Source organism: Thermobia domestica, chromosome 15 (genome assembly GCF_964235325.1).
Source record: "Thermobia domestica chromosome 15, izTheDome1.hap1.1, whole genome shotgun sequence".
NCBI classification, from domain to species: domain Eukaryota; kingdom Metazoa; phylum Arthropoda; class Insecta; order Zygentoma; family Lepismatidae; genus Thermobia; species Thermobia domestica.
This window is the reverse complement of record NC_137468.1, coordinates 127,623,186-127,639,576: the sequence shown is the minus strand read 5'-3', so window position 1 is coordinate 127,639,576 and position 16,391 is coordinate 127,623,186. Positions and strand designations below refer to the sequence as shown.

The following is a 16,391-nucleotide window of genomic DNA, read 5'->3' as shown; positions in this document are numbered from 1 at the left end:
GGGCGATACGCTGCAAAAATTTCGGGGTCCAGCACATCGTTATCTAATTGTAAATGATATAGTGTCATGAAGTGCTGAAGGGGAGTGTCAACGTAATGAGGCGGTGCATCATTATCACGGTCGTAGCGAAGAAATCAAGCATCAGGGGATGGTGCTGAGCAATTGGTTTGCAGATATAACGTACACGAAGTTGTTCAAGATGATTTAGTAATGGTGGGAAGTCGATCATCTCATAAAGTAATCTCGTTGGATGCGGCAGACTTATACGATATGCTAGGCGTAGAGCATGGCACTCGAAGATAGCAATTTTTTGGTAGAATTTTAACGGTGCAGATATCCAAGCTGTATGTCCGTATGTTAACGAACTCCGCATGAATGTTTTATATGTATTGATTACGGAACATGCTCGTAGTCCCCAAGTTGTGCCAACTAGCTGTTTCAGAAGATTAAGTCTGTTTTGTGCTTGACCTATGAGTTTGGTAAGATGTGGAGTCCAGGTAAGATGAGTATCAAAAATGACACCGAGATACGTAATAGTAGTTGACACGGGAACCGGCGTGAGATCAACCTGAAGGCGAAGTAGATTCGGATTTCGATGGACTGGAGAGCGGCGTCTACGTGGCAAGAAAACTATGGCTTGTGTTTTCGAAGAGTTAATGTTCAACCTCCATATATGACACCAACGCACGAATGCATCAATAGCTTCTTGCATGATTTTATTAAGACATCGTAACGTGCGGGCAGTTGTGAAAAATGCATTGTCGTCCGAAAACTGGAATATTGTGGTGGTATTAGGATCGACTAGATCGGCGACGTACAATAAGTATAATAAAGACGACAGAGATGAGCCTTGCGGTACTCCAGAGTGTAAGAAGATGGGATGAGATAGCGTTCCATTGATCGAGATATAAGCTAGTCGCCCTATTAAGAAGGAGTTTATGAATCGGAGGTACGAGGGTGGTAGAAAGTAATTACGAAGTTTGTATAGTAAACCAGGGTGCCAAACCTTGTCAAAAGCTTTTTCTAGATCAAACGTTACAAGGCAAGAAGGAAAGCCTGTATTAAACTGATTATAAATGGCTGTGGTGAGACGGATTAATTGATCTAGAGTGCTAAAATGTGGTCTAAATCCAGCTTGGTGAATTGGAAGAAGGTTATGTGAGTTGAGATGGTCGTGCATGCGGCGTACAAGGATTCGTTCCAAGATTTTGCAGAGACAACTTGTGAGGTGAATAGGACGGTATGATGTGACTTCTGATCGAGGTTTCTTTGGTTTAGGGAAAAGAAGAATTTGGGAGTATTTCCAGTCGACCGGAAAAAATCCAGTTCGTAGAATAAAGTTATAGATGCTGCTGAGAAAAAGGAGAAAAGAATGAGACGCCTGTCTGACGAGAACATATGTAACAGCGTCAAAGCCTGGTGCTGTATTCCGTTTGCCTATAAGTGCATTACTGATACTTTCGGGGTGAATTGCCATGGTTAGAGGATTATTTGGTTCTAAAGTATGATCAACACATGGTCGAAAGGAAGTAGAAGCTGCATCGGTATGTCGGTTGATAGCTGATTGTAAGCGGTCTGGTGTATACCAATCGGGTAGTGGGGTAAAGATGCCTTGAAAATAAGAAGCAAATATATTGGCCTTGTCCGTATCCGTAAGGACTGCTTGATGGTTATGAACGATGGAGTATGATGTATGATGTACTCTACCAGTTAGTTGATGAAATTTGCGCCAATATTTGGTAGGATGTGCTTCATTAGCAAGTGTGTTGCAAGTTTCGATCCAGTGATGTTTCTTAAAAGCAACGATATAGTTATGAGTTATCCTTAAGTATTGGCGATGCAGGCGAAGCGCTTCAAGGTTGCCCGTAGTTAGATATTCACGGAAAGCTCTTCGTGAGGCTGTAATAAATGGTAAGTATTGCGGAGGTTGCTTAGGTTTATGTAACTGAACTCAATTGTTGGAATTGAACGTTGTGCTGCGTCCTGAAGGGCTATAGTTAGATCAGTTATTGTCCTATCGAGTTCGCATTGTGTGCTAGGCATAGTGAATGAAGTTACTGCAGCGTCTAAGTCGGAACGACATTGCTCCCAATTTGCCCTTTGGTAACAGTAGACCTTCTGAGGAGAGGGCTTAGGCTGAGTGCTAGGAGAACAGTGAAGTTTGACTTTGATGGGAACATGGTCGCTACCTATTGAGTCTAGCACAGATATATGGATGGACTGAGAGAGAGAAGATGAGGTTATGACTAGATCAGGAGTAATACTACTGATAGGACGTGTAGGTTTCGGTAGATTATGGAATTCAGCTCGTGTTTCATTCCGAACAAAATCTTAAAGGTTGTCCTTGTCTCGTTGTGAGCGACTATGAAAATTTAGATCGACCATGATAATGTAATACCGGAAATTGGAATCAATGTGGCGGAAGAAATCATAATTAATAGCTCGTCCTGGACGATAGTAAATGGTGACAAGGGTAACTGTGCGGCCTCGAAAATAGACCGTCGTGATGTTGTGTTCGGGAAGGTGAAGTGCAGGTGGAACCGTAACTGCACGATAAGGAAGATTGTGCCGGATACCAATAGCTGTGCCTCCGTAGAGACGTGGGCCTGTTGGAGCGTCGTGGCGAAGTAGATGATACTTTGGTATATAACACGTTAAGTATGGTGCAAGATAAGTTTAATTTAGTGCAAATGCGGCAATTTGTTCTTCCTGAAGGAGCTGGGTGAAGAGTACTTGATGTGTCAACAGAGATCGTATGTTAAGAAAAAGTAAGTTGTAACTCATAATGATAAAGAATATAAGTGAATAGGTTGAATTATCCATATTAAACATAAACCTCAAGTGGTTGGATTTGAAAATGCACTGTTGGTCCCGAATAAGTTGCATGTAGTTGTAAATTAAACAAGAGTTTGGCTGCGTGCATTATTTGAGTTAGAATATGGTTGCGAAGAAATGGATGAATGTTCTGTAATGAAATAGTGAGAAAACGGAGAAGATCTTCTACAGTGAATGGATGACGTAATGAATTTGCTGGTGGAGTTGGTGCATCGACCGAACGTATAGGAACAACAAGTTCAGGCTTAGCTGGATCAGGTTGCGGCTTGGCTTTACATTTATAGCTGTATGTTGGGTGACGCTCAGAACAGCGATCACAACGTGGTGGTTCTTGAAGGTTTGGGCAGCTTTTAGTGGGATGCTCGCGGGAACAATAACCACATTTGATATTGTTTGTGCATTCTGCTGTTGGGTGTGAATTATACTGTTGACACTTCTCGCATCGAACAGGCAAAGGTGCTGGCGTGCGAGATGGCTCGACCTTATATCGGCGTCGATATATATAGGCGCCCTTGGAGAGAAGTTGATCAATCAACTGTTGTTGATCAGTTAGCACTCGTACGAGATACGTTGGTCCCTGGTTGTTCTTGATCCTAATACAACGTTTTATAGGTAGCCCTTCCTGATGAAGTTCAGCAAGAATTTCGTCATCAGTATGATCGGGTTCCACACCACGAATTACTACGGACAGCATAGGAGGTCGCCGTGGTGGAGGAGGATTTTTGCGGAAACTCGGTTGCAAAGTAGATATCTTTGCTTTCGTCCCAAAAATTTCATACGTTGCCTTGTTACGAACATGTGTGGCGAAATTCGAGTTACTGGATTTCAAAATGATGCCACGACGTGTTTTAACGATTTCACGAATCTCAGGACGAGGGATATACTTGGTTAATTGCTGGAAAACAGCACGAACAGTGTCATACTTCGGATCATAGTCTGTTAGTAAGAAGTTATATACAGGATCTGATTGATATGGCTGCTGTTGTTTATCGGCAGAAGTGGATGTCCAATCCATAGTGTGGCTAGCAGCTGGAGATGTAGTCTGGCTAACGTTGGGAGTAATTCGTTGCTTCTTGGCATCGAGGGTTTGTTCACCATCAGAGAGAGATCTAGAACGAATCCTATGTCCTTTAATTATGCAGTCAGCGTAGGTAGATGGAGAAATAGTCTTACGGTCTGAACGAGATGTTCCCGTAACAATACGTGGCAGCGTTTTCTGGCGACCGTTAGGCCCGATGTTTAGAGGTAGTGATCCTAAATCTTGACCGAGATTCGAAGTTCCGGTAGCTTCGCCAAAGTCTGTCATCGTGATGGAAGAGCCGAGGGTCGAAGCCCAAATGACAATGAATAAGATGAAAAAGATGAAGTTCAAAAAACAAGACACCCTCCGAAAGTGAAAACTTTCGTCAGATCCCTAAGTGTTGTAATTGTGCTATGCTCCAAAGTACATATGCTATACTTGGTCCTCGTTGGCACAGAAACTGACACAAGAGAGGCTAGGTTTCTTGGTAAGGTATGAGGATGATACGTTTTTTTTATTTTATTTATTTATTTTTTTAACAAAAGATTCATTCCCATCCAATGGATGGGCGGGCCGTAGAAGGCAACACCTTCTCAGTGGCCAGAGCTATTTTCAACTGTTTTGATTTATAAGACATGGAGAATGATTTCAGGCTATATAATAATGTGGATGGAAGTAAGGAACTAATAGCAAAATCGAGTTGACGAGGATGTGTCAGAGTTGGCTATTGTGTTAAAATGTTTCTTGAGTACATGTACGGAGGTTATGGGCAATATATATGTGGATTTCGGTGGTAGATTCGGCGGTCAGGATTATATTGATCTATGGCTTCGGTGCGTTCGTTTATTGCTAAGAGATGATCCAGTGGTGGGTAGGCATAGCGTGGTACAGCAGGAACTTGCTCTAACAGCTCATGGATAATGGGATGTGCCAATTGGATTCGTGTCGCTATGTAGCGTTGGCGTAGATAGTAGAGGTGTGGCAAAATGGTTGGAAATTGCGCACGACGATATATTTCAGCACTGGGAGTATCGAAAGCGAGAGAGTAGGCCAGACGTAAGGCATGTCTTTCGAGAACTTTCAGACGCTCATAGTAAGTTGGTGCTGCTGATAACCAGGCAAGATGTCCATACGTGAGTGCTGGGCGTACAAAGACTTTATAGGTTAGCAGTAGAAGTTTTGTATTAAGACCCCACGTGGTGCCTTTAAGGTTTCGTAAAAGGTTCAAACGGCGCCGGATATTAGCTTCCAATTGTTTCAGATGAGGCTTCCAAGTAAGATGTTTGTCGAATATTACTCCCAGATATTTGAGACTGTTTTGCATTGGGATTGGAAAGTCAAAAAGAGTTCTAGAATGTAGACGTTCCGGATTGCGACTATTACAGTATTTATTGCGTTTAAGCCCAAAGAGAGTCATTTGAGTCTTGGTTGAATTTAGCTTGAGCTTCCATTTCACGCACAATGTAACTAGTTTGTCCAAAGCTGGTTGTAGGAGTTGATTAATGCGATCCACTGAAGATCCCAATGCGACATAAGCGGTATCATCAGCAAATTGTAAGGCATATAGTGGGGGGATGATACGGATTTTTTTTTGTTCGTCGTCCCGTTTAAAGGGTTGTGCTCTTTCTTCGGGTAAGTGTTGTACTGTAGATCAAGTGTCTCTATGGAAATGTAGGTGGTCTAAGGGTTGTCAGGTTTATTATTTCTTTATTCATCACATTAATATGAAACATACATGGATTGAAATGATTCCAGGAGAGAAAAAAAATATATATATATAACACAAACACTAATAGGTTAATGGTTAGAAGAGAATATTGGCAGTTATTATTACATAAACACAAAATATGAGAGGAAAAGAAAGTTGAGGGCTGCAGTAATAAAATGAACAACTGTAATGAATGGATGAAATGCAGTGCTTTGGACGTCACATCACAAGGTTATGTTAGTTCAGACGAATGAAGTTATCTTCTGTTCCTGGGGCGATTCAGGAACTGATGAAGACGAAGGAGGCCCTTGTTAATAGGTATTACTGTGCATAGGATGGATAGACATGAGATGAAAGTTCATGCGGTCGGTAGATTGTATAGATTTCGGGGTCCAATATGTCATCATCTAACTGTAAATGGTATAATGTCATGAAGTGTTGGTGAGGGGTGTCAATGAATGTTGGTGGTGCATCGTTGTCACGGTCGTAGCGGAGTATATCAAGTATCATAGGATGGGGCTGTGCTATACGTTTGCTGATGTAACGTATACGTAGTTGTTCGAGGTGCGTTAATAATGGCGGAAAATCGATCATCTCATAAAGTAAACGTGTTGGATGAGGTAGGCTTATGAGGTATGCTAGGTGTATAGCATGGCGTTCTAGTATAGCAAGTTTTTGATAGAATTTTAGGGGCGCAGATGCCCAGGCTGTATGCCCATAGGTTAATGTACTCCGCATGAAGGTTTTATATGTATTAAGAACGGTATGTGCCCTTAATCCCCAGGTTGTGCCCACTAATCGTTTGAGAAGATTAAGTCGATTTTGCGCTTGACCTATGAGTTTGGTGAGATGTGGAGTCCAGGTAAGATGAGTGTCAAAAATGACACCGAGATACGTAATAGTACTTGAAACTGGAATAGGCGTAAGGTCAACCTGAAGGCGAAGTAGATTCGGGTTTCGATGTACTCGTGAACGGCGTCGACGTGGTAAGAAAACTATGGTTTCTGTTTTGAAAGAGTTAATATTTAACCTCCAAACATGACACCATCGCACAAATGCATCAATGGCTACTTGCATGGTTTTATTGAGAGATTGTACGGTGCGGCCAGTTGTGAAAAAAGCAGTGTCATCAGGAAATTGAAATATTGTGGTGTTATTAGGAATAACAAAATCAGCGACGTACAGTAAGTATAATAAAGGAGACAATGATGAGCCTTGTGGTACACCAGATTGCAGCAAGATAGGATGAGAGAGCGTTCCATTGATTGAGATATAAGCTAATCGTCCTATTAAGAAGGAGTGTATGAAGCGGATGTACGAAGTTGGCAGAAGATAGTTACGAAGTGTATATAGTAAGCCAGGGTGCCAAACTTTGTCAAAAGCCTTTTCCAAATCAAACGTTACAAGGCAAGAAGGAAAACCTGTATTATATTGATTGTAAATAGCTGTGGTAGGACGGAATAATTGATCTTGAGTACTAAAATTTGGTCGGAATCCAGCTTGGTGTATTCGAAGAAGATTATGTGAGTGAAGATGGTCGTGCATGCGACGGACAAGGATTCTTTCCAAGATTTTGCAGAGACAACTAGTGAGGTGAATAGGACGATATGATGTGACTTCTGATGGAGGTTTCTTTGGTTTAGGAAAGAAAAGCACTTTTGAGTATTTCCAGTCGAGTGGAATATATCCAGTTCGCAGAATAAAGGTATAAATGGTGCTAAGAAAGAGTAGAAAAGAGTGAGGCGCCTGTCTGATGAGTACATATGTAACAGAGTCAAATCCTGGTGCAGTATTCCGTTTACCTTTAAGTGTATTACTAATAGTTTCGGATTGAATCGGCATGGTTAGAGGATTATTTGGTTCTAAATCATGATCAGCAGACGGACGAAAGAAAGGAGAAGCTGCATCGGTATGTCGATTTATAGTTGATTGCAAGCGACCTGGTGTATGCCAACCGGGTAGAGGTGTAAAGATATTTTGAAAATAGGAAGCAAAAATATTAGCCTTTTTTGCATCCGTAAGGACTGCTTGATGATTATGAACAATGGGGTAAGGCGTACGAAAGACTCTACCTGTTAATTGATGAAACTTGCGCCAATATTTTGTAGGATGTGTTTCATTAGCTAGTGTGTTGCAAGTTTGAATCCAGTGGCGTCTCTTGAACGCAACGATATAATTATGAGTGATCCTTAGGTACTGGCGATGAAGCCGAAGCGCTTCAAGGTTACCCGTAGCGAAATATTCACGGAAAGCTCTCCGGGATGGTGAAATAAATGGTAAATATTGCGGAGGTAACTTAGGTTTGTGTAGCTGAACTTCGATTGTTGGGATAGAACGTTGTGCTGCGTCTTGAAGGGCTGTAGTAAGTCCAGTGATTGTTCGATCGAGTTCGTATTGCGTACTAGGCATTGTGAGCGTAGTTACAGCAGTGTCTAAATCGGTGCGATATTGTTCCCAATTTGCCCTTCGGTAGCAGTAGACCTTCTGAGGAGGAAGCTTCGGTTGAGTGTTGGGAGAACAATGAAGTTCAACTTTGATGGGAACATGGTCGCTACCTATGGAGTCAAGTACAGATATGTGAATAGACTGAGATAGTGAAGATGAAGTTATGACTACCTCAGGAGTAGTGCGACTGATAGGACGTGTAGGTTTCGGTAAAGTATGAAATTCAGCTCGTGTTTCATTCCGAACAAAATCGAGAAAGTTGTCTTTGTCACGTTGGGAACGGCTATGAAAATTGAGGTCGGCCATGATAATGTAATGCCGGAAGTTGGTATCAGCGGAAGAATATAACGGAAGAAATCATAGCAGAAAGCTCTGCCTGGACGATAGTAAATAGTAACAAAGGTAATGGTTTTGCATCTAAAATAAATTGTCGTCATGTTATGTTCAGGAAGGTGAAGAGCAGCTGGAACAGTAACTGCACGATAAGGAAGATTTTGCCGAATACCAATAGCTGTGCCTTCATAGAGACGTGGTCCAGTTGGTGCGTTATGTCGAAGTAAGTGATACTTCGGTATATAGCATGTTAAATATGGTGCAAGGTAAGTTTCATTAAGAGCAAATGCGGCAATTTGTTCTTCCTGTAGGAGCTGTGTAAAGAGCAGTTGGTGCGTCAACAGTGATCGTATGTTACGGAATAGTAAATTGTAACTCATAATGAAAGTGAATATTAGTCCGTAGGTAGAGTTGTCCATATCAAACATAAACTTCAAGTGGTTGGATTTGAAAATGCACTGTTGGTCCGGAATACGTTGCATGTAGTTGTAGATTAAATAACAGTTTGGCTGCGTGCATGATTTGAGTTAGAATATGGTTGCGAAGAAATGGGTGGATGTTCTGTAGTGAAATAGTGAGAAAACGAAGTAGATCTTCGACAGTAACTGGATGGCGCAATGAATTTGCTGGTGGAGTTGGTGCATCGACTGAACGTATGGGAACAACGAGTTCAGGCTTAGCTGGATCAGGCTGAGGCTTAGCTTTACATTTATAGCTGTACGTTGGGTGACGTTCAGAGCAGCGATCACAACGTGGTGGTTCTTCAAGGTTTGGACAGTTTTTTGTAGGATGTTCGCGGGAACAATAGCCACATTTGGTGTTGTTTGTGCATTCAGCTGTTGGGTGTGAATTATACTGTTGACATTTCTCGCAGCGAACAGGCAGAGGTGCTGGCGTGCGAGAGGCTCAACCTTATATTTGCGTCTATAGATATATGCGCCCTTGGATAGAAGTTGATCAATCAGCTGTTGTTGATCAATTAGCACTCGTACGAGATAAGTTGGTCCCTGATTGTTCTTCATCCTGATACAACGCTTTATAGGTAACCCTTCCTGATGGAGTTCAGCAAGAATTTCATCAGTAAGATCGGGTTCTACACCACGAATAACTACAGATAGCATAGGAGGCCGCCGTGGTGGAGGAGGAGTTTTGCGTGTACTCGGTTGTAAAGTAGAAATCTTTGCTTTCATCCCAAAAATTTCATAAGTTGCCTTGTTGCGAACATGCTTGGCAAAATTTGGGTTAGTGGATTTCAAAATGATGCCACTGCGTGGCGTGTCTTAACAATTTCACGGATTTCAGGCCGAGGGACGTACTTGACTAATTGCTGGAAGACAGCACGAACAGTGTCATATTTCTGATCGTAGTCGGTTAGCAAGAAGTTGTACACGGAATCTGGCTGGTATTGCTGATGATGATTATCGGCAGAAGTGGATGCCCAATCCATACAATGGCTGTCAGTTGTAGTCTGATTAACACTGGGAGCAATTCGTTGCTTCTTTGAATCTAGCGCTTGTTCGCCATCAGAGAAAGATCGAGAACGAATTCTATGTCCTTTGGTGATGCAGTCAGCATAGGAAGGAATAGAGTTACGGTCTGAACGAGGTGTTCCCGTAACAATCCTTGGCTGCGTCTTTTGGCGACCGTTAGGCCCGATGTTAAGCGGTGGAGGTTGTAATCCTACATCTTGACCGAGATTCGTAGATCCGTTAACTTTGCCAGTGTCCGTCATCGTGATAGATGAGCCGAGGGCCAAAGCCCAGATGAAGATGAAAAACTGAAAAAGATGTTACATGATTTTCAAAAAACAAGAAACCCTCCGAAAGTGAAAACTTTCGTCAGACCACTAAGTGCTGTAATTGTGCTATGCTCGCAAGTACGTATGCTATACTTGGTCCTCGCTGGCACAGTAACTGACACAAGAGAGGCTAGGTTGCTTGGTAAGGTATGAATGATACGGTCACGGTCACGGTAATGCTGAAGTTATGTGAAGAGTATCGGGCCGAAGCCCCTGACTCCATGAGTAAGATGGCATAAAGAATATATATAGATGGGCAGGTGGCTTGTTGGGTAATACTATTGTTTTATTATGTCTGGAAGTCTACATCTGCAACTGTCGCAGAGTAGCTGATGATGTAATTACGAGCTATGGAAAGATGTTATATACGTGGCGTGCGATAAACATTCCGTAGAGCGCATTCGGTGCCGATGGTGGCTATAGCTGGATTAACATGTCTTGGTAAAGTATGCCAGAACTTATGATGAAGATGCCGGAGAACTTCCCTAACAGGGGGTAGCTCTAAATCTTCCAGAATTTGGCTGTTGCGTGTATATCTATCGTGACCAGTGATGATGCGACCGGCTCTCGTTTGCACACTTTCGAGTGTTTGAAGATGGCTATGAGAAGCATGTTGCAAGGCAGGACATGCATAAGAAAGTGTGGACAGGACTATCATCTTGAATATGTGCACGTGGACCTCATGACAGATTGAACTGCAGCGAAAAATACGATACAATGCCGAGATTTTCCGTAATGCTCGTTGCTTTATATCTTGGATGTGTGGGGCGAACGTGAGCCCACGATCTAAAGTCACACCCAAATATTTCGCATGCGTGGCGTGAGGAATGTGTGCGTTATCATAGATTAGATTTCGGGGGGCGCGGATGCGTCTCCTACTGTGGATGACAGCGCAACTTTTGTCGGCATTTACTTTAATTCTCCAACGTCTGGCCCATTCCTGAAAACTGTCTAGTTGACGTTGCATATAGATGTAGCACTGTGCAAGTGAACTACTTGTTGTGAAAAAGGCGGTATCATCGGCATACGTTGCAAAAAAAGCAGTTTGGTAGAGTCGGAAGATCTGCTGTATAGAGGTTATATAAAAGCGGTGAAAGTACAGCGCCTTGTGGGACACCTGCTTTAATTGGCCTAGACGAGGATTTGACACCATCAACTGACACATGAAACGTTCTGCCAATGAGATAAGAACGAAGTAAATGCAGAAAACGATCCGGAAAACTTTGAGTGTATAACTTATATAACAATCCAGCTAACCAGACTTTATCAAATGCTTTGGACACATCCAGGTATACTCCAAGGGTATGGTGTTTTCTATTGAAAGCCACTGTTAAGTGATCAACTACTCGTACGAGTTGTGTAGTAGTGCTATGTTGAGCACGAAACCCAAACTGATGGAAGGGTAGAAGATCACTATTGGCGACATGTTGTTTCAGCCTCCAGAGGAACACACGTTCAAATAATTTACTCAAATGGGACAGAAGACTTATCGGCCTATAGTTTTCCGGAAGCAGCGGATTCTTTCCGGGTTTAGGGATGGTAATGATACGGGCTTCCTTCCAGGTCTTTGGAAAGTAGCATGTTTGAAAGATGGCATTAAATAAATACGCCAAAAAGACCAGTAATTTTCGAGTTGGATGTTTCAATATTTCCGGTCGAATCCCATCAGGCCCAGATGCTGTCTTTGTCGGTAGGCATTTGATGTGTCATTCTATTTCCCGAGGTGTAACGAGGTTGATGTCATGTGTAGGGTTTTGAGTTCGTATACTATATAAGGTAGTTCTAATGTGCTGGTGGAGATAAGGATCGAGTTGGCCTCTATTGGGCTGGAACTGTGCTTGCAGAGAGTCAGCGAAAGTAGTTGCTTGCAACTGAGGGTCTTGATTCAGTCCTTGTGGTCCTTGGAGGACTCTAGCTCTGGAAGCATTAGTAGCCCGTTGGAAGGATTTAGAGTATTTCCAAATTTTACGATCGTTTACTTATGATACGGACATCGACTTCCAAGCATTAGAGAAGTAACTTGTAATGGTCAGTGACAATTTTAATTATTGAGTTTATTGTTTGCAATGAGCAAAGTCTTAGGCAGTATATTTGACATTTTTGCCAAGTAACAAATAACGTTATATGTTTTGCTGTAATCGGTCACGAAAATAGTTCTGTAAGCCTACCAACTGTCTGACAATAGTTACGTGAGTACTGTGCTACCACCTATTGGTCTTATATCCTAGCTCAGAGGACGTTACCGATTATCACACTCATTCAGCGGTCATTCGTCGAAAAGTCTCTATACACACCTGGCGGAAAAAACGACAACAACCATCTAACTTTACGACGACGGCAACCGCTTCGCTTCCCCTTCGGTGGATTTCCGCTTCTACCCGTCATTTTTTTCCTTCACTTTGGCGTATATATGCCAAAAGGCGACAGCGGACCGATAAAGTTGGCGGCACTTTGCACATGGGTAGTTCCAAAAATTGTGTGCAGATTGTAAAATTTCGAAAATGAGCCAGTTTCCGACCACTCTAAGGTAACATTCTGAGGCCATATGATACGTTATTAAGGAAAATCCATCTACCACCACACGATAATTGTTAAATCAACTCCTTATGTCCCAGTTCATTGTAGTGCGTCACCTCAGAAACTTGGGAAAGCCATAAGAAGATACCTGTTTCTGAAACGGATTGTCACATGCAACGAAAAGTGCTATATCTTAGTCTTATCTTAACTATATATAAAACTACATGAGCTGACATAAATTATTGAACACTTCCTGAAGGGCTAAAATGATTAAATTTGGCACGATTGTAGCTTTCCGGAACTGACCGAAAGGAAGGGATGAAGAATTTCACCATATTATTTTAATGGATCTTTTTTTTTAACTATAATCTCATGTGTTAGGTACTTGGAATAAAAACTTGAAATTCGGTATGCTTGTACGTTTTCGTTAGCACTACCTAAGTAATCAGTAAAAAATAATAAAAACCAACTTTAGAGTGGTTTTATGGGGAATTGAAAAATATTTCCCATGTTATTTATATGGAACACCTTTTACACCCCCAAATTATTGAGCACTTCCTGTAGGGCTACAATGACTAAATTTGACATTATTGTAGCTTTTCGGGACTAACCCACAGAAAAATTGCCAAAAGTGAATATTTTTAACTTTTAGGAGGTCTAAAGAGGGGATGAAGAATTTCCCCATGTTATTTAAACGGGCCTTTTTTGGACCTATAATCTCATGTTTTAGGTACTTAGAATTGGAATAAAAACTTGAAATTTGGTATGCTTGTACGCTTTCGTTAGCGTTACCTAAGTGAATCATCAGAAATAAAAGTTTTCAAACGTAGAGTGGTTTTATGGGGAACTGAAAAATCTTTCCCATGTTACTTATAAGGAACGTCTTCTACACCCCAAGATGTTTAGGCACTTCTGGTAGGATTAGAATCATGAAATTTGGCATGATTATAGCCTTCGAGGACTAACGCACAGGAAAATTGTCACAAGTGAATATTTTTAATTTTTTAGGGGTCTAAAGGGGGATGAAGAAATTACCATGATATTGAAATGGGTGTTTTCAAGGGATACAAAATCTTATTTTTAGATAGTTGAGATAGGAAAAGAAACGATAGAGTTGTGCGTTTAAGAGGTGCGAGGCCGTAGGGCGAGCAAAGACAACGTGTGTGGACGAAGCCCCCGGATGGGCAGATTCAGGAAATATGAAGAGCAAGTTCCCAAAATTCACTGTTGAAGCATAGACCGACAAATAAGAAATGCGAGGCCGTAGGTTGAGCAAACTCGGGGATCTGGAGGCGGTGCCCCCAGCTAGCGAAGGCTACTGTATATTATAAAATTGAAAGTGACTATATTTGCGACTCTTTATCTCATGAACCTCCCGGCCGATTTCGATAAAATTTTCAATGTAGATGCGGTTCTGGCCTGGGAGTGTTTTTAGCTATTTACTTTGATGATACAATTTAGCGGAGGGGGAGGGGAACAGAAAAAATAATTAAAACTTAATAACTCTTCAACCACCCGACCAATCTTGATGAAATTTTCAATATAGATGAGGTTCGGGACTGGGATGAATTTTATCATTTCACTTTGATGGAGCAACGTAGAAGAACTGGTGGTGGAGAGATATACAAAAATCAATAAATATAAAAATAAAAGTGATTATGTTCGTCAATTAATTACTTGTCAACCACCCGATCGATCTCAATCAAATTTACAACATATATGAAGCTCAAACCTAGAAAGTTTTCCATCATTTCATTTTGACAGTGGATCTTAGGGGGGGAGAAGGGGAAATATATGAAAATGAATAAAACTTAATAACTCTTAAACCACCGGACCGATCTCGATCAAACTTTGAACATAGATGAGGTTCGATCCTGGGATGTTTTCTTCATTTCACTTTTACAGTGCAACTTAGGGGAGGGGGAAGGGGAAGATATATATATGTAAAATAGTAAAAATAAAGATGACTGTCTTTGTGACTTCATCTCGCTTAAACCACCCTACCGATCTTAAAAAGAACTTTCAACATAGATGAGGTTTAAACCTGACATGCATTTTTTTATATCATTTAGCTGTAGAACTTAGGGGACGGGGAGGGAAGGGGAGGGGAGAAATTTATAAAATAAATAAAACTTAATAACTCTTGACTATATATAAAACTTAATATATATAGTCAAAATGATCAATATCAGTGTCGGGGTCGCTGAGATGAACAATGACACACCCGATGCCGTGGATTCCGATAAAAATTATCGAAAATGACCAATGTCAAGTAGCGCTTTGGTAATAGTAAAAAGTTTCTGATTCACGAAACATATTACTATTTTTCTTAATTTAACCCAGCGAAGCGGATAATTGATGCTAGTAGCGTACAAATCCCAATGTGTATAAACAGTGCATTAGCAAAAACTATGTTCCAGAACAGGTCGTAAAGCAGGGCCATTTCGAGCAAGATACACAATGTGTGTATGGTGTAGCTACGAGGAAGTAGTCCACTTCGATTTCATTACTAATAATTGTACTATCAGTGTCGACCTTTATTCGGAACAGTTGGAGCGCATGTATACTGCACTACGGTACATCAGGATTATCTAAGATTGGTGAACAAGAAGCGTGATCTGTCGAAACCGATAACACAAAATCACCCTCAACTGGAAAAACGCAACAAAAAATTTAGGAACTTGATTGGCATCAAACTGATTCCATATCCAACGTATATTCCAGACAATGTCCCTTGATTACTACTTATTTCAGTACGTGGAGCGGTTCTTGAGATAACGATATTTCACAAACCAGCAGGACCTTAATTCTTTGCCTCTAATGACAAGACGACCGACGTGGAATTGAGGAACTGTCAGCAAGGGGGCTGGAGAGAAGGGCTATACTTTTAATGTCAATCTGCTAGCATTGTATTGTTATAAATGCAGGCACGTTGAGTACCAGAACAAGACTTAACACATTGCCTTATATACTAAATAATAAAAAACTTAAAGTGTAGACATTTCATAGCACCAACGCTCTTTCCTTGGACGTGCTAGGATTAAGCACAATCAGTGACATGAACTTAAATGCATGAAACTGGTGAAAAATATGGCCATCTTCCCAAAGTAATTTATTATTGAATTATGCGTCCATTGATCTCTTTAAGCAAACTTTAGTTCAAGTAAATTATTACTCATACTTCTGAAGGACTTGCTTACTAAAAATTGAGTTAGAAAATTGTTTTAGCACTAAATGTTATAATAAAATAATCGCCAGAAATTTGAGTATTTTCATATATACTTATTAAATGTCAATTATGTAATACACCGTTATTGAATTATGCCATTTTCTATTTCAGGTTCCATTTGTTCCATTTGTTCCAGGAGTAAGCATTTTAATCAATATATACTTCATGTCTGAATTAGATGTTCAAACCTGGATAAGATTTGCGGTTTGGATGTTACTCGGTAAGACTTCTAACTGAATTTATAAATTGATAAATCATTCGATTTTATTCTTTCCTTGTATAATCGTCTCATTTAGCTGTGCAGACTAAATTTGCGAACTAATTTCCTTATTTACAACAAACTCCAGCTCTTCAGCTATCAAGAATTATCAGTAGCACAGAAATTAGAAGATATTTCTTGTAGGAGTAGATCTTCAAGAAAGAGAAAAAGATATGCTGAAGCAAAGGAAATTTATAACAGCAGTGTTGTACAGTAAGCAGCAAAAGTTTTCCCCTCAGTCTGATT

At 40.9% G+C, this 16,391-nt stretch overlaps 1 protein-coding gene across 1 annotated transcript in view; it reads left to right on the top strand.

Moving 5' to 3' along the window:
• LOC145671226 (cationic amino acid transporter 2-like) overlaps window positions 1-16,391 on the top strand; it is a 1,570,353-nt gene that overhangs the window by 1,536,764 nt on the left and 17,198 nt on the right. Inside the window, exon 13 of the mRNA XM_081740116.1 lies at window positions 15,998-16,106. Within this exon, the coding sequence (XP_081596242.1) occupies window positions 15,998-16,106 (109 nt within the window). The remainder of the gene's footprint in view (window positions 1-15,997; window positions 16,107-16,391) is intronic.